The 26,375-nt window shown below is 40.6% G+C and overlaps 1 protein-coding gene and 1 pseudogene across 1 annotated transcript; both read right to left on the bottom strand.

Moving 5' to 3' along the window:
* Nucleotides 1–340: 340 nt before the first annotated feature.
* Nucleotides 341–2,799, bottom strand: LOC118842051 (annotated as a pseudogene).
* A 2,515-nt stretch (nucleotides 2,800–5,314) lies between these two features.
* Nucleotides 5,315–22,117, bottom strand: LOC118842050 (protocadherin gamma-A10-like). The gene is made up of 5 exons (XM_036749721.1): nucleotides 19,697–22,117; nucleotides 7,372–7,570; nucleotides 6,537–6,683; nucleotides 5,676–5,884; nucleotides 5,315–5,443 (listed from the first exon to the last, which is right to left on the bottom strand). The coding sequence occupies exons 1-5, from the start codon at nucleotides 22,115–22,117 to the stop codon at nucleotides 5,315–5,317; spliced, it is 3,105 nt and encodes a 1,034-aa protein (XP_036605616.1).
* Between the last annotated feature and the right edge of the window lie 4,258 nt (nucleotides 22,118–26,375).

Below are 26,375 nucleotides of genomic sequence, written 5' to 3'. Positions count from 1 at the left end.
TCACCATTGGTACAGTTATTATTAATATGGTAGTTAAAGCTAAATAGGGTGGCAGTTTTCAGTGCACTCTGTGTGAATGAATAAAAGTATGGCATGATAAAATACACTGGAAAGATGTTGACTAAAAAGAGTTTCATAAAATATGACTGATTTCAAATTTTAAAAAATTTTAAATTCTAAATCTATTACTTATACAGAGTTAGGATGATCAGTTCAAACATGTCAGAAAAGGGGGCCCCTCAAATTATGTTCCTTATCACAACAAAGTTTCCCTTTTCTTTATCAAAAACACTTTCATCTACTCAAAGAGGACAAATTATTCTAATGCTGCTTTACAGGCTCATGTGCTGTTGGGGTTAGGGTACTGCAACAAAGAATGGTGAAATTATCAATCTCATAAACTATGCAAGTAAGGAACTGTAATAAATGCAGCAGGGACTTACCTGGAGAATATTAGAATCCTCTTTACCTTCAAATAAATTTTGAGATGCTGAAAGAGGTTTATTTTTCTTGCAAATCTTCTGACATGTTAAACTGTCTGCATAGGAATGTTGGGGAAAGAGTTGAGAGTGACATCTTGAGTATGTATATGGAGAAAAGCCACGACTCCATCAATGCCAACTAATTCTGAGGCAGGACACTGGCAAAATGGCTAGTGCCTGAACTCAGCAGCTGTGAAGCCCTCCATTTGCATGACCTGAGTGTTAGTAAGACAATGATGACGCCAAAGAACAGGCATGACACAGCAGCCACAGCCAGGACCAAATAGAAAGTGAGATTGGATTCACTGGGAACTTCTGGGACAGCCAGGCGGTTGATATCTGAGAAGACCTCCGGGATGGTGTCAGCCAGAGCCACTGTGACACTGACAGTGGCAGAGAGGGGAGGCTCTCCATTGTCTGTGACTGATATGACCAGGTTCTGTTTTAAGCAAGGCTCTGACAGTCCTGATCTCTCCCGTGTGTAGGCCTACAGAAAAGAGGCCTGGTTCTGTGGCCTTGAGTAGACGGTAAGACAGCCAGGCGTTTTGGCCTGTATCTCTATCCATTGCTACCACCTTGGTCACCAGGTAACCTGGCTCTGCAGAGCGAGGAGCCAACTCCACTCCAGTGGAACCGTCTGTGTGGAATGTGGGGTACAGGATTTCGGGGGCGTTGTCATTCTGATCCAGGATGAAAAGAGTCAGAGACACGTTGCTACTGAGAGACGGGTCCCCGGTGTCTTGGGCAATCACAAGCATTTGAATGTCACGTAATTGTTCGTAATCGAAGGAGCGCAGAGCATAGAGGACGCCAGTGGCAGAGTTGATGGAGATGTAAGAGGAGAGAGGCACCTCCTGGAGAATGTCTTCCGCAACTGAGTAAGTGACATGGCCATTCTCTTCGCTGTCCGAGTCTCGGGCAATCACAGAATAGATAGAAGCACCTCTGGGATTGTTTTCTCGGATGTACACAGAGTAGGATGCCTGACCGAAGGTGGGAGGGTGGTCATTAGTATCCACCACGTGCAGAGGGATGTAGGTGTCCGTGGACAAGGGCGGGGTCCCCCAGTCTGTAGGTGTCACAGTAATATTTTACAGGGAGACCTTCTCTCTGTCTAGGGCTCCAATTGTTATCAATTTGTGATAATTTCCATAAGATTTGATAAGTTGAAAAGGCAGAATCTCCGATATGGAGCATTTTACACGCCCATTCTCTCCAGAGTCCTGATCATGCACATTTAAAAGGGCAATTACAGTCCCTGGGAGAGAGTCGTCCGAGATTGACTCCGTGAGGGATGTTATACTCACTTCGGGAGCGTTGTCATTTACATCCGAGACTGAAATTAGGACCTTAGCTTTCCCCAGAAGCCCAGGACTGCCTTTGGCTTTTACTTCTATCTCATGTAGGGCAGATTCTTCATAATCTAGATTCTCTGTCGTTGATATTTCTCCTGTAACAGTGTCCATTTGGAAGATCTTCGAGGTTCTTTCAGCTATTTTCCTGAAAGAGTATATCACTTCCCCCTGACTCCTTCATCTGGGTCGGGAGCGGTCACGGTGAGTAGTAACGTTCTCACCGTTACACTCCCGGGAACATTTACGCTGTACACGGATTGAGTAGACACTGGCGCGTTGTCATTGAAATCAACCACAGTCACTCGTCCGAGCCTCGTCCGAGGCTGTGAGGGTAAGATGGTGAACCGGCTCCTCCTCACGGTCCAGGACCCGCTCTAACACCAGCTCCGGGTACATGGCCGCATCTGTTACACTTTGTATATGCAGAGAGAAGTGGTGGTTCGGGCTCAGCTGGTAGCTCTGGACTGAGTTCACACCCACATCCGAATCAAATGCTTCTGGGAGAGGAAATCGCATTCCGGGAGCTGCGATTTCACTGACTTTTACTTCTACTTCTTCAACCCGAAAGTAGGGCTTGTTATCATTGATATCAGTTATTTCCACATCCACTCCATAAATATTCCCTTTGTCCTCCACAAGGATGTCCAAATTCAAAAAACACTTTGGGGCCTCGGGACAAGGCTCTTCCCCGTCTATTCTGTCCGCTGTGACTAAGCTACCGCTTCTGCAATTCAGAACAAAATACTGCTTCTTACCTCTGGAGACAATGCGGGTCCGCGTTCGGAAAGCTAGTGGGGCTTCAGCTCCAGGTCCTCGGCGATGTCGCCCACAAAAGAGCCCTTCTCCATCTCCTCTGGCACAGAGGAGCGGATCTGCGTGGCACAAGATTCCAAAAGTATACCCAGGACAAAGCAAAGCAGTATTTGCTCGTTGTACCGGTTGAACCACCGCACAGCAGTCATTTATATCTCACTGCCACAAACTAGTCCCGGTTCCACCCGAAAGTCTGAATTAATTCTTGCCTCCTCTGAGCCAGAAGTAATGGGTATTCATCAGAAAATCTGAATAGCAGAAGGTACTGGCTGTTAGTGCAGTCCGAGGGTTTGCGGTTCTGATCTGGTGGTGTTTAGTTTCGGAGCAACGAGAATTGGTTGGCTCTTCCGGAAATGGTCTCGGCTATTAGTGAACAGCGACGCCCAGAGGCCTCTGCAATGACTGCAAACTGCCCTCTCGAAATTTCCCCCAAATTTAATATAGATTTAAATTTATTTTTCAAATTAGGAAGGGTATACAACGTGTCCATTCGCACAGAACGTGGGAGATGTTCGGTAAATATGGAATTGAAATGCACATCTTTTTGTATGCTCTGGCGGACACTTAATTTTAGCAGTGTGGTCATTTCCCCTCCTTAAGTGGGATCTACCATCTTGCTGGAGACCTTTCTCTTCTTTCCGTATCTAGAAGTACCACTATAGATCTCATACTGTTCTCTTTTTTCTCATTCTTGTTACCTGATTAGTCCATTTTCTTTTCCAGTCATACATATCCTTAATATAATGTAGTTTATTTTAAAAAATAACCTACTCTTACAGATTTTTTTAGATTTAGATGTATTTTTATTTTTGATTCTTCTCTTTCAACTTTACCATTTGTTATAGATGTAATTATGTAATCAGTTATTGAGCTGTAAGCGTTTCACGTGTCAACACCAAATGAGAAATAAAACTATCTAAATAAAACTATCTAAAACTAACTAGCTTTAGAGGAGAAAATGGTTGATTTTTCATGAGCTTAACACAATGGTTCTTTTCAAATGCTATTTTCCACATACATTGTTGCTAAATTCGTGATCAAACTTACATCCATTTTCACTAATGTAGGTTATAGACTCTTTTTTGAAAGAGATCAGAGAGACAGATGAGGAGAAGGAGAGGAAGGTAGAGAGGGAGGGAGAAAAGGAGGCAATGTAAGTGTGGAATCAGAAAAAAACTTCGATTTAATCTCAGTGTTGAGGGTTACTAGCTGTGTGATCTTAGGCAAGCCATTCAACCTCTATCAGCCTCAGGCAACTCTCCAGGATTGTCTAACAAACCATAGATGAATTGGAATCTACTCTGTCAGCATGAACTCACCAGAATTTCTTCTCATGTTGCTATAGTCACAGATCCTTATTTGCAACAGAGTTGATTAAGGGTCAAGGGGGTAAGGAATATAAAGGTATATAAAGAAACTGAATTTCCTGAGCTAAAAGGGTAGCTCTATGACTACTAAAGTAATGCACCAATGAAAAATTTATTGATGTTGTTGTTCATGTATTTCAGTCGTGTCCAACTCTTCATGACTTCATTTGGGGTTTTGCTGGCAAAGAAACTGGAGTGGCTTACCATTTCCTTCTCTAGATGATTTTTACAGATGAAGAAACTGAGGCAAACAGGGTTAGTGATCTAAAATGTCCATTTCATAATTCCTCAAGTAGTTTGAAGCCCATAGGTCCAATAGTCCAGATGGTAGGCCTCTGCATATAGAGAATGAGGGGGTCTACGGGTTCTGCTCTTTTACAGGGATCAACATGAAGGAGAGTAGTTTAGAATAGAAACTGGGAGCACTGCTAAGTTCTGACTTAGCTCCTAAGCAAAACAACTACTAGCTATACTTTAAATCAGAAAATCACCCATAATGGAACATGACTGGAGATGCTGAAAGAATGACTTATCAAATATTTTTGAAATGTTAATATTTGCCTCAGAGAGATAGTTCACAACATTCTATAGAAGACAGGACCTTTATCGAAAATATTTAAGATGTTTGGATTTTCACAAATTTGTAAAGGAATTCAAGTGTTTATAGAAAAGCTATAGCAATAGCTATATTGCTATTATTATATATATTATATATATATATATAATATCTATAGCAATAACATAATTAATTCCTTTTTTTCTTGGAGAAGGGAAGGCAGGGCAATTGTGGTTTAGTGACTTGCCCAAGGTCACACAGCTGGTAATGGTATCAAGTGTCTGAGGCTGGATTTGAACTCTGGTCCTCCTGACTCCAGGGCCAGTGCTCTACTCACTGAGCCTCCTAGCTGCCCCTAACATAACTAATTCTTAAAGAAGACCGAAAGCTCACCTTCTTAATTGTGTATGTGTCACGGAGAGTCTCATTATTCTGCACAAATAGTAGGTATGGCTTGTCATTGTAAACGAGATCGTCAGTTTCTCGGCTCGGACCTTGTGATTTTAAGAAGTTAAATTCTGCCTTTCCAAGATCTCAGGCCATATTTAGATTGTAGAAATGAGGCAGAGTCCCTTCACTGCGGTTTGGGGGAACTCTGGGTGCAGCCCTGAAACAAAGATGTCCAAGGAAACAGCTCAACACATTGGAATTAGAGGCTCTCCGAAAGCTCTGGGCTATAGCCATTGTCTCAGCGACAAGAAACAACGCAGAGATTAGGGCCAGTGCCACAACTAAGTAAAACTACAGCTCCGAATGAGGGTCCAAGGCAGTTGAAGCCTCGCCTCTCTTCTCAGGCAGCGCCTCCTGCAGGCTGTCGGCAAAAACCAAGTGCAGACACACAGTAGTGGGCAGAGGGGGCTGGCCTCTGCCCTGCACAGAGAACAGAAGGCAGTGCCCGGCTGCATCTCTGTTAGTCAAAGCCCTGGAGATCCTGACCTCGCGCATTCGCAGCCCCAGGCTGAAGAGTCCCGGATGTATGACCTGCAGCTCCCCCGCCGGAGGCCAGTGAGGAATTCCCACCCCCCACCCCAGTCTAAGTCCACCACCACCACTTGGTCTCCTGGCTTCGCCAAGGGAGGGACCTTGTAGAGAGGGCATTAACCCCCGGGGTCCGATAGAGGATGTTCATGGCATTGTCACTACGGTTCACAATGAAAACTCGCACATTGGCTCTGAGTGAGGGAGAGTCTGCATCGTGGGCCTGTGAAGTCCGTTGGAAGGTACGGGCCTGTTCATAGTCGAAGAAGTGCTGCGCAAAGATGTCCGGGTTGTGGTCATTGAGATGAGATGATAAGCTGGGCCAGGTCGCTGCTGAAGATGGAATAGGACACTCGACGATTCCTCTTCAGGTCTAGGTTAGAGGATGAGACACACGTGATGGAGACCAGAGCGATTGTTCTCAGGGACATAGACAACATAATAAGGTTGGAGGAACACGGGGATTGTCATTATGTCAGGGATGTAGAGGGCGAGAGTTTTTCTGGAGGACTGAGGAGGCTTTTCCTTATCTGTGGCAGTCATGTTGTTCTTATAACCTGGGATCTCTTCTCCATCTAAAGTACTCTCTGTTACCGTAGGTGTTAGTGAATTGAACACTTTTCACTGAGAAATGTCCCTGCAAATAATAAACCAGCTGGCCATTTTCTTTGGAATTCTCATCATGAACACTGATGACAGCTATAACTGTTCCGTGGTCACAGAACATTGGTGATTTGGAGTAGGTTATTATTCTCATACAGGATTTCTATAAGAACTTTACAGTGAGCCACCTGACCTCCATCATCTTTACTTTGGATATTAAACCCATAGGTTTTAGTCTGTTTGAAATCTAATCTTCCTTTTAGTAATATTTCTCCGGTAATAATATCGAGAGTAAAAAGTGGTTGTGAAGTCTCTTGAACACTTTTAAAGCGGTATGAAACTCTTCCATGGACTCCTTTGTCCAGGTCCATGGCCATCAGACCCAGCACCGAGGATCCTAAGAGCAGGTTCTCCTGCAGACTGACTCTGCAGTCATCCTGGCTGAAGACAAGGGGATTATCATTGGCTTCTACCGCCGTGATCCTGATGTAAGCGGTGCAGTTTAGGGCTTGGTCTCTCCGGTCCACCGCTGTGAGGACCAAATGATGGATACTCTATTTTTCCCACTCCAAAGACTTTTCGATAACTAATTCTCGCTGTTTACTGCCATCTGAACCTTTCTGCTGCTCTAAGGAGAAAAACTCATTAGGATCAAGACGGTAACTTTCCACTGAATTGATATTAGAATATTGATCTTCAGCTGGTTCTAGAGGAACTCTACAGATTCTATTTCCACATTCTTGTCATTTTGATTCAAAAAAGGGAGAGTAATCGTTGGTATTCTGTATTTCCACATTCACGTGGAAAATATAAAACGGGTTTCCTACCACTGTTTCGAAATTTAAGAAGCAAGATGATATTTTCCCGCATATCTCCTCTCTATTTAATTTCTCCTTTACACAAAGGCCCCATTCTCTAAATTCACAGTAAAATACTCCTTTTCAGCTCTGGAGAGTAGTCTGATCTTCTGAGCCGGCAAGTCCCAGGCCTCCGAGGTTCTCGACCACCGAACCTTTCTCCATTTCCTCGGGAAGAAGTAACTGACATGCTCGGAAAACCCGCGGCAGAACAAAAACTTCTAAAAGGGACAGTTACCTGGGGCCTCATTGTCCTATCCCTATGCTCGGCGCTGCTGTCCAACCACTCTCCCGTTTCAGTCGCCGTTTTGGAAGTTCCCAGCTGCTGCGTTACAAATCTTTACTTGACTGTAAGCTTACATGCCAAAGAAAAGAGGCTCCTTTCTTCAGAAACGGCGAATCCTTGGGTCCTGGGGCAGAATCCGAGGAGCAGAAGCCGAATGTATGAGTAGGAGCTTTCCTCTATTAGGTGTTCGCTGAGAATGCGCAGTAAATCGTCCCGATGACGCACAGTGGGTCTTCTGCTCCAGCCCAGGTCTGGCTGGGCATGGGCCAACAGCTGCGCCCAGAGGCGCAGACTCAGAAAGGCTGAGGCGCTGGGGAAGCAATAAATATCTAGCAAGGCCTGGATAATTTGGAGGCACAATTGATCATAACACTATAGATCAGAATATTCTGTGGTAAGAGAAACACCCACAATTTGATGAAAAATTTTATTCTCAGGAATTTCAGAGGTTGTAAATTCTTTTGGGTTCGGTGGAGGGAAAGGGTGATTATGCATTATACATATTTGCCATTAAAGGATATTTTAAAACATTTTGTGGCTAAAAAAAGTCCTCTGAGTCGGGCATAGTAAATGAAAAGGACACATTTCCCACAAAATCAGTCTTCATCCATGAGCAAAGTGGGTTTTAATACTGACAAATCCATTTGTGTCATCTGGAATGCATTCCTTCTCTAGAATGCTCTTCCCCTTCACCTCATTTGCCACTTAGAATCTCTAGCTTCCTTTCCAGTCAGCTCAGGTACCATTCCCTACACTAGGCCTTTAGTGCTTTATAGTCTATGAAATAGCTTTGTAACATCTATATATAACATGTATTTATGTGTCCATGTTTCACCTCCCAGCAGTTCTGTGAGTTCCTTTTGAAAAGAGACTGTTTAGTTTTTGTTTTTGCATACCTCAAATCTAGACAATGCCTTGAGCATAGCAGACATTTCAATTAAGGTTGGCTGAATTCAGTTAGACAATAGGAAAGCATGGTCCAATTCTCTTTTATTTCTCTGAAAATAAGAAGGGCAGCAATGATAAGTTGAGATCCTAAATATTCTGCTACTATATTTTGGATCACTCGTGGTATTTATTTATTTCACTGCATCTGCCAGGCTATAGACTGTTCAACATTTGATTAATTATAAAGTTATAGAATTCAGAAGCTTAAAAATTTTCTCAATTAGTCATACATCCCAGACTTCTACCTGAAACCATTTCTAGGAAGATGCAACCTCTGGGCAAATCATTCTATCCCTTCTCCACATTTGGGTCCATGTTAGCATAAGTACCTGGGTTAGAAAAATGAGGAGGAAGTAATAACAAAAGGGTTACATGTAGCCTGTGGAATATGGAAACAGAGAGGACAGTCAATGAGTGGTAGTATTGGCATACTCCTCTATCACCTGCCTTCTCTACCTCCCTGGGTCACTACCAATCCTTAGGTCCTCACTATGTGGGACGCTGAAAGTTAAGCCATAGAGATAGCTGAATGGAATGATACCTAAACCATGGTAGTAGATGGAAAGGTTAATATGCTTTTACAGTGTTAATAATTAATCCCCAAAGCAGGAAACTGGAGGGAAATTTGCAGCAATTTTCTTCAACAAAGGTTTCATTTCTCAACTATATAGGGAAATGAGTCAAATTTATAAAAATAAGAGCTGCTCTCCAATAGACAAATGGTCAAAGGATATGCATAGGCAGTTTTCATAAGAAGAAACCAAAGTTATAAACAACCATATGAAAAATGATCTAAATTACTAATAATTAGAGAAATGTAAATTAAAACAGCTCTGACATACCCACTGCACACCCATCAGATTGGCTAACATGACAGAGAAGGAAAATGACAAATGCTGAAGGGGTGTAGAAAAATAGATACACTAATGTACTGTTGTTGGGCCATTCTGGAGAATAATTTGGAACCATGTCCAAAGGACTATAAAACTATGGATGCCCTTTGATTCAGCATTCCTACTACTGAGTGACCCAAAAGAACTCAAAGAAAAAAGAGAAGGATCCATATGTACACGAATATTTATAGTGGTTCTTTTTATGGTAGCAAAGAATTGGAAACTGAAGAGATGCCCATCAATTGGGGAATGATTTCAGAGGTTGTGGCATAAGACTGAGATGGAATACAAGTGCGCTGTTAGAAATAATGAAAGGGAATGTTTCAGAAAAACCTGAGAAGACTTATGTGAACTGATGCTAAACAAAGTGAGCAGAACCAGGAGAATAATTTGCATAGCAACAGCAATATTGTAAATATAACCAACTGTGAAAGACTTAGCTATTCTATGATCCATGACAATTAAAAGGACTCATGATGAAAAAATGCTATCCACTTATAAAGAACTGATGAACTCAAATTGCAGACTGAAGCAGTTTTCTTCATTTATATCTCTTGTTAATCCCCTCTCTCCCCCATCCCCCCAAACATGGCTAATTTTTGAATTATTTCATATGTATAATGGGTATCTGGGTCAAAAAGAAATTGGATGGAGGCAGAAAATAGGGAACTGAAAATAAAATTTAAAAACATTTAAAATAGAAATAAAACAAAGTATTTTCTTGACAGTTTGATAGGGCATTAAAATATAAATTAACTTTAGTAGTATTGTCATTTTTATCATATCGGCACAGTCTAGCCATGAGCACTGCATATTTCACCTACTATTTAAGTTGTTTATTTTTTTAAGGAGTACCTTGCAATTTCATCTATACAAATCTTTTTTTTTTTTTGCACTTTGCTAGGTCAATCCTCAGATATTTTATGCATTTTGTAATTGTTTGAAATGGAATGTCCTTTTCTATTTTTGCTTTTTAAGTTTTTCTATTATTATATAAAATACTGTTGCCTTTTAAGGGTTTATTTTATACCCTGCAATTTTGTTGAAAGTACAAATTGTCTCAGTATCTTTGCTGATTCCCTAGGATTCTCCAAGTATACCATCATATCATCATCAAATAAGTTTAGTTTAACCTCCTATTTTTACTTATCATTATCTTTTTTATCTTTTCTTTTGTCTCACTGCTGTTGCTAGTATTTCCGGAAATATGTCAAATAATACTGGAGAGAGTGATCATCCTTGCTTCACTCCCATATGTATTGGAAAAAAGTTCTAGTGTGTCTTTATTATATATGATGCAATGTTTTTAGGCAGATGCTTTAAATGATATTTTAAAAAATGTCTCTATATGCCTATACTTTGTAGAACTTTTTAGAATAAAAGAGTGCTGTACTTTGTAAAGACTTTTTCTTTTTAACTATTGAAAAAGTAGTTTCGTATGCTTCAGTTTCTAATATGATTAATTATGTTGTTTTCCTAATGTTGAAACATCTTCGCATCACTGATATAAATATCACTTGGTTATAATGAATAATTTCTCGGATAAATTGCTATAGTCGATTTGTCAAGATTTTGTTTAGAAGTTTTTGCATAAATATTAATTAAGGATATTAGGCTATAGTTTTCCTTTGTGTTTTATTTTTAGTTAATAGGATTATATTTGTCTCACAAAAGCATACTTGTAGGGTACTTTTTGAGAATAATTTATGAAGTACGGATAATAATTTTCCTTCACAAGTTTTATAAAATTCTCCAGTGAATCCATTAGGACTAAGATTTAGCTCTTTTTTTCCTATTGACTTCGTAATTGCATTTTAGATTTTACTAAGTACAACCCTTTAACATTTTTTCTTTCGTAATTTTTATCTTTTAGATACACAGTGCAAACCTGAATACAATGACTGCTTTGGCAAAGTAGATGAGGATTTCTGAGCAGTGAATGAAATGAGGTCTTCAGAGTCCTGGGTTGTCACTCAATTTCAATTCCCTTAATTGTTCATAATCAAAAGAAGGTAGGACATACAAGAAACTAATCTCTGAGTTGATGAGGTATATACAGAGGTACATCCAGGGGGTAGATTGTCAATCATAATAGAGTTTATGATGCAGGCATTTTATTCCCATTCAGGATCTGTTGCCTTCACAGAACAAAAATGGATATTCCTTGTGGATTATTTTCAGAGACTTTGGTCACATAGGACTTCTCCAGAAATACAGGTGCATTATCACTCCTATCAGAATTATATAGTATATTATACTTGCTGCTGAGAGACTGGGTTTCCCCTGATCTGTAGCTGTTGCGGTTATATTGTACTCTTAGATTAGTTCTTTGTCCAAAACACTGTCAGTAATTAAACTGTAATAGTTGTCAAAGGATTTCTGAAGTTAGGTTAAAAAGTGACTGGGGATGGAGCAGGTAACCTGAACATTGCTGCCTGAATATTTATTCTCTATATTAAAGAGGGTAGTTACTATCCTAATGACTTCTGGGACTGAGAGGAATAGGAAACCATTTTAATATCAGTAGTGTTATCATTTTATCTACAATTTCTAGAAGGAGCTGAATTTGCCAGACAATTCTCTATAGTCAACCAATTCAATGGTAAATTCATAGATCTGAGATTCTCCGAAGTCAATTTTTCCAGTCACTTTTAAGCTCCTAGTTTGAAAATGCAATGTAAAATATTTTTGATGATGTTTCTGTGTCTCCTATGAAGCAATTATTTCTGTATATGAACATTCACCATCAGCTTTGGTAGCTTTCATCATCAACACTGCAGAAATGGTGGCAAGTTTTCCATAATTTAGGCTTACTAAAGTTTGATTACAAGAGCTTTGTCATTAGAATCTGGAACAAAAACATGGATTTTCTCACTACTAAACCTCTGGGGCTTACTTTCACCCCTTGCAGTAAAGATCAGATGGAGTATAGTCTTGCAACTGATCCAAACACCAAATGCTTTTCCAAAAGTAGCTCCACATTTCACCCTCTTCATGGCAATGTGTGTATTTCCAGTGAGAAGAGGTGTACTGAGCTGATAATTTAGGGAGATGGGTGGAGAGGAATTAATTTCCACATTTGGACCTCATGTCTCTCCCACATAAAATTGGGATCCTGGTTATGTTGTTTCACTGGGCTCTTTGGGCTCTGCTCATGACTCTTCAGACTTCTGTCTGCATAATGCCTACATAAATTTCTCAACTTGGAAAATTCCTCTGCCCCTGTGGTTTCTTCTGATTGGCCAGTTCCTGTCAGAACTGAAGGGCCCAGGATAGCCATATTCACTTCTTAATTCTTCTCCAGGCTCCACTCCTGACTCTTGCATGTGTACCTTTTCTCTCCATTCCGCCTCACATTTTCAGCTTCATATGTTGTCTTTCTTCATTAGAATGTAAACTCCTTGAGGGCAGGGCCTCTCTTAATATATTTTCATTTTGTGGAACCTGGGAACATTATCATTTAGGTCCAGAATATATACCTCTATGTGGCAAAACTTCATTGAATTTTAGTCATAATTTGCAAATTCAAAAGACAGTGGGGGTTATCTGCACATATCTGGTCTCCAGCAATCTTTTCATTCATAACTAAAATATTATTTTAACCTTAAGAGTGAAATGTTGGGTCCTACCTTGGGAGGTAATGTGGGCTCCATGTTCTACCAGAATAAGGGACTCCAGCTACAGTCTCTGGTGATATCACCATGACAGAGTCCTCCCCATCTCCTTGGGCACTGAATAGCAGACCTGCATGGTTCTATTCTCTCAGTATGCCCAGGAGAAATCAAAGCAGGACTCATGCCCTGCAGTCCTGTTGCTTCTGTGTAGTCTCTATTTTAAATATTATCAAAATTTTGCTGATTAATACTCCAAAGAACTTGGAGAGAATGGATAACTAACCAAGGCAATTGCAGATCTCTCTAATAACCCAAACAATGATCTGGGAACATGTCCTCCTTCCTATCTAGCTAGTCAGTTAAGTGGCACGGTGGATAGAGCACCAGGTCTGGACTCAGGAAGACCTGAGTTCAATTCTGGCCTCAGCCACTTACAAGCTTTGTGACTCTGGGCAAGTCATTTAGCCTCTGTTTGCCTCAGTTTCTTCATCTGTAAAATATGAATAAGTAGCACTACTTCCTAGGGTTGTAGTGAGGATCAAATGTGATAATATTTGTAAAGTGCTTAGCACAGAGTAAGTGCTATGTGAATGTTAGCTATTATTTATTCATTATGCCATAAAAGTGCTTTGCAGGACCCCTGTTATTTCTTTCCTGATTGGACAACATCAATGATAAGAAAGTCAAATGGAGATTGCCATATATGATGCCGATGTAGTTTTTGGATTGAGAGCTTAACTGATTAAATATTTTCACAATATTGTATTATATCTGTAATTGTACTAAAATTGTCATTTTAGTGTTCTATGTTTATAAAAATGTATTCACAACTTTTTGCATTGTATCTTTCATTAAGGACTTTTTAATATTTCAGAAACCTGAGTTTAAAAATAAGCTATTTATTATAATTTTGGCTAAATAATTCATCCCTTTTAAAACTGGTAATGACTGAAAAAGAATGAGAGTTGGAAGTGCTATTCATTTTTTTAAAACACTGAATACATGCCTATATATGTTTGCACACTTCCTTCAGAAGAGCCCGATTCTGCCAAGGAAGAGGATCTTCTTTTCAAGACACATGTACATGTACATATATACATGTGTGGATATACATACAATCCATATATGTATATAATATAAATATACATATACCCATATAAGCTAATGCTTATATTTACATGGACATACATGTAATAGTTATATATGCCTATAATACATACATAATGCTCACATGTGGATGTGTGTTGCCTTAAAGGCTTCTTTGTCATCATACATATTTAATACTCATATACACATACACATATACACATGTATACACTATACAGGTGGCTTAATAGAGGTTGCATCACTAGTGCTAAAATTAGTGATTTGAGGATACTAAAGTAAATATTAGTAATGCTTTCAATTTTGTTAGAAACCATGAAGCTGTTTATTTTAGGCTTAGCCCTTGTGGGATTCTCCTATTCTCCTGCTTGCCAAGTGGGAGACTCTTCATCCTAGAGATACAGAGAGATAGTAAGAGACAGAGAGACAGAGATAAAAAGTGGAGGTGGCTTAAAGGAAAAATAGAGAAGAATGCTAATGATGCACTCAAGAGAGAATTAGTCCTGGCAATTGAGAGTGGAGTTTTAGAGACAAGAGGGCTTAGAGAATCTATCCGAGCAGTAGAGATGCTGTATCCAGTGGGGAGCAATGTAAGAACACTGTATGAAGGGAAGGAATATCAGGAGCCTGCAATGTTGAAGGTGAGTTGCCATGACCACACCTCTTACCACCCTGTCTCTCTACAATTACATTCTAAGTTTGTTCTCAGCCTTCTCACCTACACTATGTGCATTTGTGGGAGGGTATGGCACAGGTTTGGGGTGGGGCATGGAAATGTTTGTAGTTAATATGCCACTTTAGTACATGCCTTTGCTTTAAGTTATTGTATCTGCTGGTTGACTATTAAAAGTCAGCACTGAGGGGCAGCTAGGTGGCGTAGTGAGTATAGGACCAGCCCTGGAGTCAAGAGGACCTGAGTTCAAATCCGATCACAGACACTTGATGCACTTACTAGCCCTGTGACCTTGGGCAAGTCACTTAACCCCAATTTTCCTGCCTTTCCCCCTCCAAAAAAAAGTAAGCACTGGGGCAGCTAGATGGTGCAATGGATAGAGCACTGGACCTGGAGTCAGGAGGACCTGAGTTAAAATTTGGCCTCTGACACTTAATTACTAGCTGTGCAACCCTAGGCAAATCACTTAACTCAGATTGCCTCCAGGAAAAAAAGGAAGCACACTGGTGGAGTCTCTTGGATTATATAGTTTTAGGAGTAAAGACCCAAATGGTATCTTCGAAACTGAGTAGAAATTACTCCCCTGGGGATTTTGTGTTCAAGTGCCAAATTGAGGAGCAAGTCCTACACAGCCAAAAATATCTGATACCCTTAGTAACCCCACCTTTCTACTGAGATGGAAGTGTGTTTCGTTATCTATCCTCTAGAACCAATATTTATGACCTCTAATCACATGGCCACAACCCTAGTTCAGGCCCCCATCATTTAGACTACTGCAAAGACTTCCTAATATTTCTTCTCAGCTCAAGTCACTCCCCTCTCCAATCCATCTTCCACACAGATGCCAAAGTAATAGTCCTAAAGTACAGGTCTGACTATGTCACTCCCATGCTTGACAAGCTCCAGGGGCTCCTTATTGTTTCCAGGATTCAAATACAAACTCTTTTGGCTTTTCTAATCCTGCCAACCTGAATCCAACCCTCTTTTTCAGGATTATTAAACTTTACTCCCCTCCCATTCTAGGATGCAGACAAACCAGTCTTACTCCCCTTCTCCAGATCACATTCCATCTCTGATGTCATGACTGTGCCCACCCCCTTGCTTGAAATGTACATGTTCCCTCCTTACATCTCTTCTTAGAATCCATAGCTTTCTTCAAATTTGAGCTTAAGGCCCATTTCCTACATAAGGCCTTTCTTGATCCCCCCAGCTGCTCATGGCCCTCTCCTATTACCTTGTATTTACTTTTAATATATTTTGAATTTACATATATGTGTATGTATTTTTCCCTTGATAAATATATGCTCCTTGATGACAGGGACTTTTTCTTTTTCTCTTTGCATCCCCAGGACTCAGCATAATGAATATTGTAGTGCTAAATACATTGTAGGCACTAAATAAATACTTGTTGATTTATCTACTTTAAAATATTGAGGCCTTTATGAAATCATCCCTGTGTCACATGACTAAATTATTCATGGTTTTGTTGTTGTTGTTGAGTCATTTTCCTTCATGCTCAACTCTTTGTGACCCCATTTAGGGTTTTCTTGCCAGAAATACTGGAGTTGTTGGCCATTTCCTTCTCCAGCTCATTTTACAGATGAGAAAACTGAGGCAAACAAGGTTAAGTGACTTGCCCGGGGTCACATAGCTAGTAACTTTCTGAGGCCAGATTTGAACTCAGGCAGATCAGTCTTCCTGACTCCAGGCCTGGCATTCTATCAACTTTGCCACCTAGCTGCCCCCATTCATGGTTAAATTATTTATACACTTAACATTTTTAAACTGGTTCAACATCTTGAGTTGGCAAATTCCATGGGTTTATTAAATTATCATTTGTGTCAGATAACACTTCTTAGAACCACAGAATATTAGAGCTAGTCAACAAGTATCTGGGGCCTCAGACATTCGCTAGTTGTATGGCTCTGGGCAAGTCACTCAACCTCTGTTTGCCTTAATCCACTGGAGAAGGAAATGACAAACCACTCCAGTATCTTTGCCAAGAAAACTCCATGGACAGTATTGATGTGCTGTGGCTCAAATGATGAAGAGTTGGACATGATTTAATGATGGAACAACACCATATGTGTATGTGAAAGTGTACCACTATGGAAGAATCAGAGATCCGAAGATGTATTTCTTAACGATGTATCAGAATTGCTGAATTTAATGAATTCCTTTAACACAAAATGTATAATCTTTTCTATGTTGTGTGACTGATTTGATTCTTTAGATTACAACCATAAAATAAGTAATGAATATTTAAAATGGCATCACCCATTTTACAGATTTTCATTTAAATTGCCTGTTGAAAACATTCCTACCTTTATCTTTTCAAATGACCTTGATTTCTAGGTAGTATTTAGCAATAGGATGGAATGAATAACAAATTATCCAAAGCAAGGAGATACAATAATTGTTCATCTCTGACACAGACCTTAGAGTGTTCTAAACCTTCAATACTTGGGATATCTTTAGTGTTATATACCCTGAGACTGATTTTAAATATTGCAGTCTAAACAGGTATGTGGTGCAGTGGATTAGTACTGGGTCTGGAGACAGGAAGACCTGAATTCAAATCTGGCTTCAGATAACTACTAGCTTGACCCTGAGCAAGTCACTTAAATGCTGTTAGCCTCAGTTTCCTCATCTGTAAAATGGGCATAACAGCATCTACCTCTCAAAATTGTTGGGAGGATCAAATACAATAATATTTGTAAAGCACTTGTCACAGTGCATGGCACATTGTAAGAGCTATGTAAGAATGTTAGCTTAATAATAATAACAATAATAATTATTGTAATTATTATTTTCAATGTATGATCTTCATATGTGAGTCTTCTTGAGAAAGAGGTCTCCCCTGGACATAGGAAACTTATTCCAGTCAAAAATAAAGAAAATGTGATACCTTTCACCAAACTTGCCCCATTCAATAACCCATGCTTTTGTGCAGCAATCCATGTGCAGAAAAAGACAGAAGGAGGAAATACTGAACTTAAAGAAAGTCTATAATGCTCATTGTCTAAGCTTAATCAGGCCAGTAATAGTTTTTGGTTAGTACAATGAAGGTGAAGATAGTTTGTATTCAAGTCACTGGATCATAGTTCAACTCCTTCAGTTTCTCCTATTCTGACAGTGGGCCATTCACTTGAGACTTTCTGGTACTGAACCATGTTTCCTCATTGATAAAGGCTACAGTCAAAGATGGGTTGGATCTAATGGCTGGGGAGCTGAGTTTTCAGAGCTGGACAGATGCTACTGGTCCCATGCCTACAGACACTGCCTAGGTGGGTACCCAGGTCAGCCAGGACCTGGCCACCACCATGGTCTTGCTTAAACATCCTGGCAAGTGTGTTGATGTCTTGTCAGAAGACCAGGGGACTGCTGTGGGCACCATGGATGAGGGCTGGAGCCTCACCAGTTGTTAACCTGGGCAGGATTCTTTCTCCCCAGATCGCTGTTGTCATTGCATGGCTAGCCAAAGACTTGTCCCTTCTCTTCTATGCCCATCCTTGATTGTGGTACACTGGGGTGGGCGGAAGGGAAGGCTGAGGACCTGGCTCAGGTCCTAGGAACAGGCCAGGTGCCCAAAGCTGGTACTACAGCCGCTTCCATCTTTGCTGCCCACCCAGACAAGCTCAAGCTGTAGCTTTTTGTGCCACTGTAAGAAAGGGGAGGGAAGGGACCCTGCCTCAGCCTAAGCACTGGGCATCAGGGCAAGCAAGGGAGGGCCCAAGCACACCCAGGTGTCCTTGGAGAGACCCTGGGTAGGCCCCATCTTTGACTCTCTGCTTCCTCCCCCCATCGGTGTCTTTGTCATTGGCCAGGCTGGAACCGTGTTTTTCATTGCTGTGAAATGTGAGATTTCAACCAGCCTCCCTCCAAAGCATGAAGGAAATAAAGATTATTTAAGTAAAAAAAATGGCTGGTATAACCCTAGCAACTTGAGACCAGTATGGTGGTGAGTGAATAGAAGAAATCAGCCTTTTTGACAGACATCTTATCAAACTTGCCAATATAGGAAGCCAACTGTTTCCAAAAAAAAATCCTTACCTGTCACTGGGGCTTATTCTTCACCTTAAACTAAAACATACTAAAATTGTAGATAAAAAAACTCACCTTTGCCAGATATATTTAAGTATTCTTTGTCATAATTTTGTGACAAAAAGGAAAGAGGCTCTCCATAATACTCTTTTTCACATTAAAGTTGGTAGCTATACTTCCACTGATAATTTCAATCACACTGAGTGGGCACCCTCCAAATATGAAATTGTGGACCGTAGTGTCCTTTTGGACATTAGTGTATTCAATATCTCAAGACTCTTGCTGATTTTGAGAGACCACAGCATGCAGAATATGTCAGGAATGGGGACCTATAACCAACTTACATGTATGAAGAATGAATGTTATTGGGACATGATTGTTGTAATACTTTACACCTTTCTGGATACTCAGTACCTAGCAGTCCTCTTGTAGAGAGTACCCAATGAGATCTGAAGATCTGGAATCAGAATCCAGTCTCTGCCACTTACTAGATGTATAACTATATAAATTTTAATGTTGTAGGCTTCTATTTTTCCATTTATAAAGTATTAGCAATGTTACCCACTACTACTGACGTCACTCAGTTTTGTGTAAAGTGCTTTGTAAACTTTAAAATGCTATATAAATGTGAATTTATGGGGTTGATAGCACATTATCTACCTCAGAGAATGATCACCAAATGCTATCGCAAATGCAAAACAATTATAAACCTATGCTTGCAATTATTGTTATCATAGTTGTACTTGAGTAAATGATTGTTGATGATGATGGTTCTCACCCTAAAAACAAACTTTGCCAAATCCTGTCTTCTTAATTTTCCTTTAATGATTTTTTCCCTTTTTGCATTTATCTTGTGTCATAAAGAAGTAAAAGATTTGTTTCTATCTAAAACTACCTTCACCCTACACTAAATTTCTAAAGCAGAGACATGACAAGTGAAACAGGCATAATGAAGACTATTGTCATGGCTTCTTCACACATGCCCCCATTTAAATTATTTTACGATTAAATCCATCGATCTATGGAACACGTCATCTTCATAAGGGAATACTTTCACACTGATGGAAAAACATGCTAATACATTAAAATTCCAAAAATTAAAATTGTAAAAGAACATTCCCACCTTAATGAAGGCTTGCTCTTCTTTTGCTTTATTGCAGGCGTCCCAAGACATAACAGATTCTCTCTGGTCAGATCCTTGCTTGCTAGTAAATTCCTGTGAATTACTTGCTGAAAATTTTAAATGGCTCTTCCGAGAGTCAATGGTACAGGAAACCTCAGATGAGTAAGTCTGGAGAAACGCTTGTACTCCATCTTTGCCTAGGAAGTGGGAGGCTTGAACACCCTCCAGATGTGTACTTACTGATCCCAGCTCCACATACCACCTTCGAAGGCGGAGTGCCAGTAACAGGATAATGAAAGAAAAGAATAGGCAGGAGACTGTAGCTGTCGCGATGACCAGGTAGAATGTGAGATTGGAGTCATTTGGAAATTCAGGGGTCACTAGGCTGCTGAGATCTGAAAGGATCTCAGGGATACTGTCAGCCACTGCAACTGTAACACTGATAGTGGCAGAGAGAGGAGGCTCCCCATTGTCTATAACAGCTACTACTAGAGTTTGCTTGAGGGAGTCTTTATCCAGGAAAGCCCGGGTAGTCGTTATCTCACCCGTGTACAATCCCACCGAGAAAAGCCCGGGCTCTGTGGACTTCAGTAGACGGTAGGACAGCCAGGAGTTGTGGCCAGAGTCTGCGTCCACTGCCACCACCTTGGTCACCAGGTAGCCTGGCTCGGCAGAGCGGGGAGCCAGCTCCATCCCACTAGAACCATCTGTAGGGAAGGCAGGATACAGGATTTGCGGGGTGTTGTCATTCTGATCCAGGATGAACAGAGTCAGGGACACGTTGCTGCTGAGAGGAGGGTCGCCGGAGTCTCTAGCTGTCACTCTCAACTGTAGCTCCCTGAATTGTTCGTAGTCGAAGGAGCGCAAAGCATAGAGGACACCCGTCTCAGAGTTGATGGAAATAAAGAAAGAGAGTGGAGAACCCTGGAAAGTCTCGTTGGTAATTGAGTAAGTGACTCGGGCATTCTCTTCGCTGTCTGCGTCACTCGCTTTGGGAGAAGACATTGTAGCTCCTGGTGAATTGTTTTCCATTAGATAAGCTAAATAGTGACTTTGGTGGAATACCGGGGGATTATCATTTTTATCTGACACCTGCAGTTGTATCACTTGGTTTGACGTTAAGGGTGGATCCCCTCTGTCTTCCGCAGTGATAGTGATATTATAGCGGGAAATTCGCTCCCTGTCCAGGATTTCACTGGATATCAAGCTATAATAGTTATCAAATGAACGGGAAATCTCGAAAGGAACTTGTCTGGAAATCTCGCACCGGATCTGCCCGTTTTCTCCAGAATCTCTGTCATGTACGTTAAAAAGGGCAATTATAGTCCCAAGTGGAGAGTCTTCTGGGACTGGACTGAAGAGGGAAGTGATGGTGATTTCTGGGGGGTTGTCATTAACATCTGTCACTCGCAGTAGAATGTGGGCCAACGCAGAAAGTCCTCCTCCGTCTATCGCCTGCACTTCTAGCTCATGTAACTGATCCGCCTCGAAATCCAGGCTTCCCGCTATTCTGAGCTCTCCACTGGCGGACCCAATTTGGAACAGCAGGGAAGAGGCCTCAGAGAGCTTTATTAGCGAATAAGTTATCTCGGCGTTGGAACCTTCGTCACGGTCCGTGGCCTGCACCTTGACTACCACTGTGCCCGGTTGCACATCCTCAGGCAAGCTCACCTCATAGAGAGAGCGCTGAAACATGGGCGCATTGTCATTCCCATCTAACACTCGGATCCGAATCAGGGTTTCTCCGGTTCTCGCCGGATCCCCGCCGTCAGCCGCTATGAGGAGGAGCTGGTGCTCGGCTTGTTCCTCCCGGTCCAGAGCTTTTTCTAGTACCAGCTCGGCATATTTGGTACCACCAGCCTTCGTCTGCACATTGAGGCTGAAATGTGTTCTGCGGCCAAGTAGGTAATTCTGGACAGAATTGCTACCTACGTCGGGATCCTGCGCATCTTGGAGATGAAAGCGGGCCCCTGGTGTGGTTATTTCTCCGATCTCTAACAAAATTTCCTCCACAGGGAAGGTGGGCGAATTATCATTTATATCTAGGATTTCCACTTCTGCATGTACTAGCTTTACTGGCTCCTCCATGAGAACCTGGAGAGTCATCAGACACTGAAGGATTTGTCCACATACGCTTTCTCTGTCTATTTTCTCACTGACATATAAGTGACCGTTTTGTAAATTTAGAGTGAAATGCTGCTTCTTACCTCCCGAGACAATGCGAGCTCCGCGCTTGGCCAGTTCCTGTGGCTCCAGCCCCAGATCCTTTGAGATATCGCCCACAAAAGAGCCCTTCTCCATCTCCTCGGGAACCGAGTAGCGGATCTGCCCGGACCCGGCCTCCCACAGGGTCCCCAAGAGGAAGCAAAGCAGGACTTGCCCCCTGGAGTCTCGAAGCAACAGTTGAACTCCCATTGCCATCTTTAGGATGAGCCACCTCCTGTTTTTGTTGAAGATATGCCTTTATTTTTCCTTTTTTGTTTTCGTTCTTATGCCCTGCGGGCTGATTTCTGGGATTAGAGTCTGAGCCCACTCCAGTCATTAAGATTGCTCCTTCACATTCAGTTTGTATTGTTTAAGGGCAATCCTGTTCTGTCAGCATAACTCTGGAGAATATCCCTTAGTGTCTGAGTGTTCAGTCCTTGGTAGAATAGCGGCACCCAGAGTCTTTACTGATAATGGCAAGGCATTAAGTAAATTACTGTATGAATTGTATTTTCTGGTGATAATTTTAGTCCTTACTTTCGCTCATTCAACATGAATACAAAAATATTTAAATGCCCAGTGGTGTGTGTGAACGCGGCAAAACTTAGATAACATTGAAATCTCTAGCTTCATCCAATTCAGAGTGGTAGGCTAGTAAGACACAAATGCCACAACTATAAGACACAATATTACCAGATAAGGGCTTTAGAGAGGTGTAGAACAGAGTTCTATATGGGGCGGGGGAGGTTGTTACCAATCAGGTAACTTTTAAAGTAGTATTTCTGGGTTTGTTTTTTCTGTTTTAATTTGTTTTATTTTGATGCAACAGTACAATAAAGTGGATAAAGTAGCTAGGATACTGCGCTTGGAGACGGCAAGGTCTGGGCTAAAATTCTACCTCTGACGGTAGCTGTGTGACCCAGAACAAGTCACTGAATCTCTCCAAAGCTCAGACAACACACTCTCTCTGTCTCTCTGTCTCTGTCTCTATGTCTGTCTCTGTCTCTGTCTGTCTCTGTCTCTCTGTCTCTCTGTCTCTCTGTCTCTCTGTCTCTCTCTCTCTCTCTCTCTCTCTCTCTCTCTCTCTCAATAAATAAGTTACAATTTGAATTGATGTTGGGCCTTCCCACACCAAGGCTAATAAAATCTAGCAGCTTTCCTATATTTTGTGTTCTTGTTCTCTCTCTTTTTTTTTTAAAGTGTGGCTTCCATTGTCAAAATGAAAATTAAGTTATTATTTGACTACAAGTCCCTCATTCCTTAGGGAAATTCGACTTATGTTGATTTAGATCTTTATTAGCAAGAAATTGGAATTCAGTAGCATTTGATACTTCAAAAATACCTATTTGCATTTTAAAAAATACTTACCCAGATAAAGTAAAAGCAGAGAACCTTATTTCTTTAGTGTAAGAGGACATATTCTCCAAGAATCATCTGTCTACTTCAATCCTTTTATGTATTCATGGTTTGTTTCATCGATGGGAATTCCATCACCATCATCCATCACTGTTTATCCTCACCCCTACACAAATTTTCATCCTGTGTTATTCTTGGCCATGTTTTCTTGCAGATCTTCCATAGAAGGTCCTCCCAACGTGTTGGAGATCAAGTACTCCTTTGATCTGAATATAGCATCCAGGCTGTACACCTTAATCATAACAAAATATTGTCTTTCTTATCAGTCATTAGTTTATCTCTGCATTGGGACCGAATTGAAATGAATTGCATCTACATAATTAGACTGAATTATACATACTGTTTCCATCCTCTTAAAATTATTTTTAAGGCTATAAGACATCAGTTCTGGGTCTGCCTATTATAATTTTCTTTTCCTTTCCTTACTCCTATATGAAAGGAATCTCCATTTCTCCAGTGAGTTTAATATTAAGCTTGGAAAACCCCTGCCAGAAAAGGAGCTAAAATTATTTGGTGATATGGAAACATCATGTACTAAATCATCAAAAGTTCAATAAAAGCTTGAATGAGATAATATCAGAAAATATAATTATATTAAGGATTATTAAAATGGTACTGGGGATCAACAGGAAGGCATAGTAGGATGGTAGATTGGTGCAGGACCTTTGGAAAAGTCTGGGATAGGAATGAGTACAAGTCACTAAAACACACAAAAAAGGGATTAAAGAAATGAGGGCCCATACAATAAGGAATCCTAGATAGTGGATCAAAGTGAAAAAGTGCAGGAGTCTGATAGAATATTTTCAAAAAGACTAGAACCAGAAGACAACATTTAGGGTGTTTTTTAGTGAGAGAGCAAGACCATTGTAGCAAGACAGAGACAGGAGAAGGAAAGATCAGTCAGACACATTAGTGATGGAAGTGGATACAATCTCTGCATTATTTCTATCTAAGCATAGAGACAGCATGGTAGGGTGGATAGAGAACTGGACTCAAATCCAAGAATACTTGAGTTCCATTCCAGCTTTTGAAATGTGCACACTGTGTGATCCTGGGCAACTCACTCCATTTCTCAGTGCTCTAGACAATTCCCTAAGACTCTAAAGAGCAGAGAAGGTGTTGACCTACATTTGTAGAGGGAGCTTCCACACCTAGGAGTTCTCTATGCTAATAAAACCACCAGTCTGGTTCTTATCCCTATTTTTTAAAACATAAAATTAAAGAAAGCCTAGAACCCCAATAGTAAAGAATAGTATTCCCTCAGGGACTAGAAGAAGGACTAATTAAGTAATGTAATGTAACTTCAGAATATGAAAAATTCATATATAGCATGGCCATAAAAGATATAGTGTAACCAGAAAGGTGAACTAGGATACAAATATTAGAGTATCAAGGACCACCACACTTTTCTGAAGACTGGCACCTATAAATAAGTCAGACTTAGGGAAGGTGTTGCATACTTTATAGCATTTTGTCCCTTGCCTTGAAAGAAGGGCAGTTGACTGCCTGTGATCTTAAGCTAATCTGATTTACTAATGTTAAATGGAAACTATAGATATATGACACAGTCTCAACAACAGCTCATTCCCTCAAGGTTTATTTTTGAACCAAAACTATTTTCATTAGTTGGACCTGGTCTGTTTGGGGATGGGCTATCATAAGAAAAGCTAATGAGACAGTAAGAGGCCAAGACCAAGGACTTTTATGGGGGGAAAATTCCTTGGGAGGTATTAGCAGAGGGATCTGCATGTTCATTTAGCAAGATAATATTGAACATGTCTGAGTTCACTCTTCTTTTTTGTTAGATTTATAACATGCAAAATAGTTAAATGCCATCTGAGCATTTAGGCAAATTGAATACTATCACGAGTTCTGGTAATCACTCTGCTCGCTCCTGACGTTAGTCAAACAGGACTTCCCACCCAAGTAAGAAATCCAGATGCTCAAAGAGGAGAAGAGAATCATTTATGGCATGACTACCATTTTTAAAGGTCAACTGAAGCTGAAATCAATCAGGTTAGAGCCTGCATCATTCAAAAAACTGTGGCATGCGCTTAAAAATGGAGGTATATCCCCTATTCTCATAAAGAATAGATACAGAAGGTTAGCATAGTGCCTGACATACAGTAAGTGCTTAATAAATGCTTATCGATTGCTTGATTGAGAAGGAAAAACAAGAGATAGTACTTTCTCTGTCTCTTCTCCTCAAGCTCACTCTGATCCCATTTGCAGTCTGTGTCAAGAGTGTTATAGAAGTGTCATAATGCATTACTGTTGTCTTGACACATCAGAATTAAGTACTGATCAAAGCATTGGCCTAGACTGCTTCAAGCTAGGAAGATGTCACAGTACCATTTATGTTCCACGCCCACAGCTCCACTGTGTCCTTTGTATAAGAGGCTACCAGTAGGATCCACTTGAAGAGCCTCAGCATACTCACATGACTGAACTTTAATATTTAAATAAGTTAAAAAAGAGACCACTTTTATTGTTAAATCTTATTGTTTTCTTTATTTTCAATTCCTTAGGTTAGAGTCACAGTACTAGACCTGGGAAAATCAAAACAGGAAGCAGTGCTGACCAGTACACTATTCTCTGATTGTGCTTTGCATTTACTAATTCTTTCCACTTGAAAACTCTATACTCCTTCAATGTAATTTTAATGTGTGATTTGTAGTCATTGACGTATTTATTCTTGTAAATCTGTTTTCTCCCACAATATGTGGAATTTCTGATAGAATCTATGATTTCATCATTACGGGGATTCTTTTCACTAACCCAGAAAACAATCAATTTCTCATGATAATTTATCAGATAAGTTCTAGGGAGTTGTCTGAGACATATGGTGGTTGCCTAAGGTCCCATATACAATGTCAGAGGCTGGATTTGAAAAAATAGTTTTCCTGCCTCCAAAGCCAGCATTCTAACCACTGTGTGAAGTGGCCTTCATATTTCATTACAAATATTAATAAATGAATATTAGATCCAACACAGACTTTTAATGGTTCTTACCCTCATATAGCAAAGTTGTCTACTGGAGCATTCTAGTAGACTAGAA

This window comes from Trichosurus vulpecula, chromosome 3 (assembly GCF_011100635.1).
Source record: "Trichosurus vulpecula isolate mTriVul1 chromosome 3, mTriVul1.pri, whole genome shotgun sequence".
Lineage (NCBI taxonomy): Eukaryota > Metazoa > Chordata > Mammalia > Diprotodontia > Phalangeridae > Trichosurus > Trichosurus vulpecula.
The sequence above is the reverse complement of the archived record's forward strand: the minus strand, read 5'-3'. Positions and strand labels throughout refer to the sequence as shown.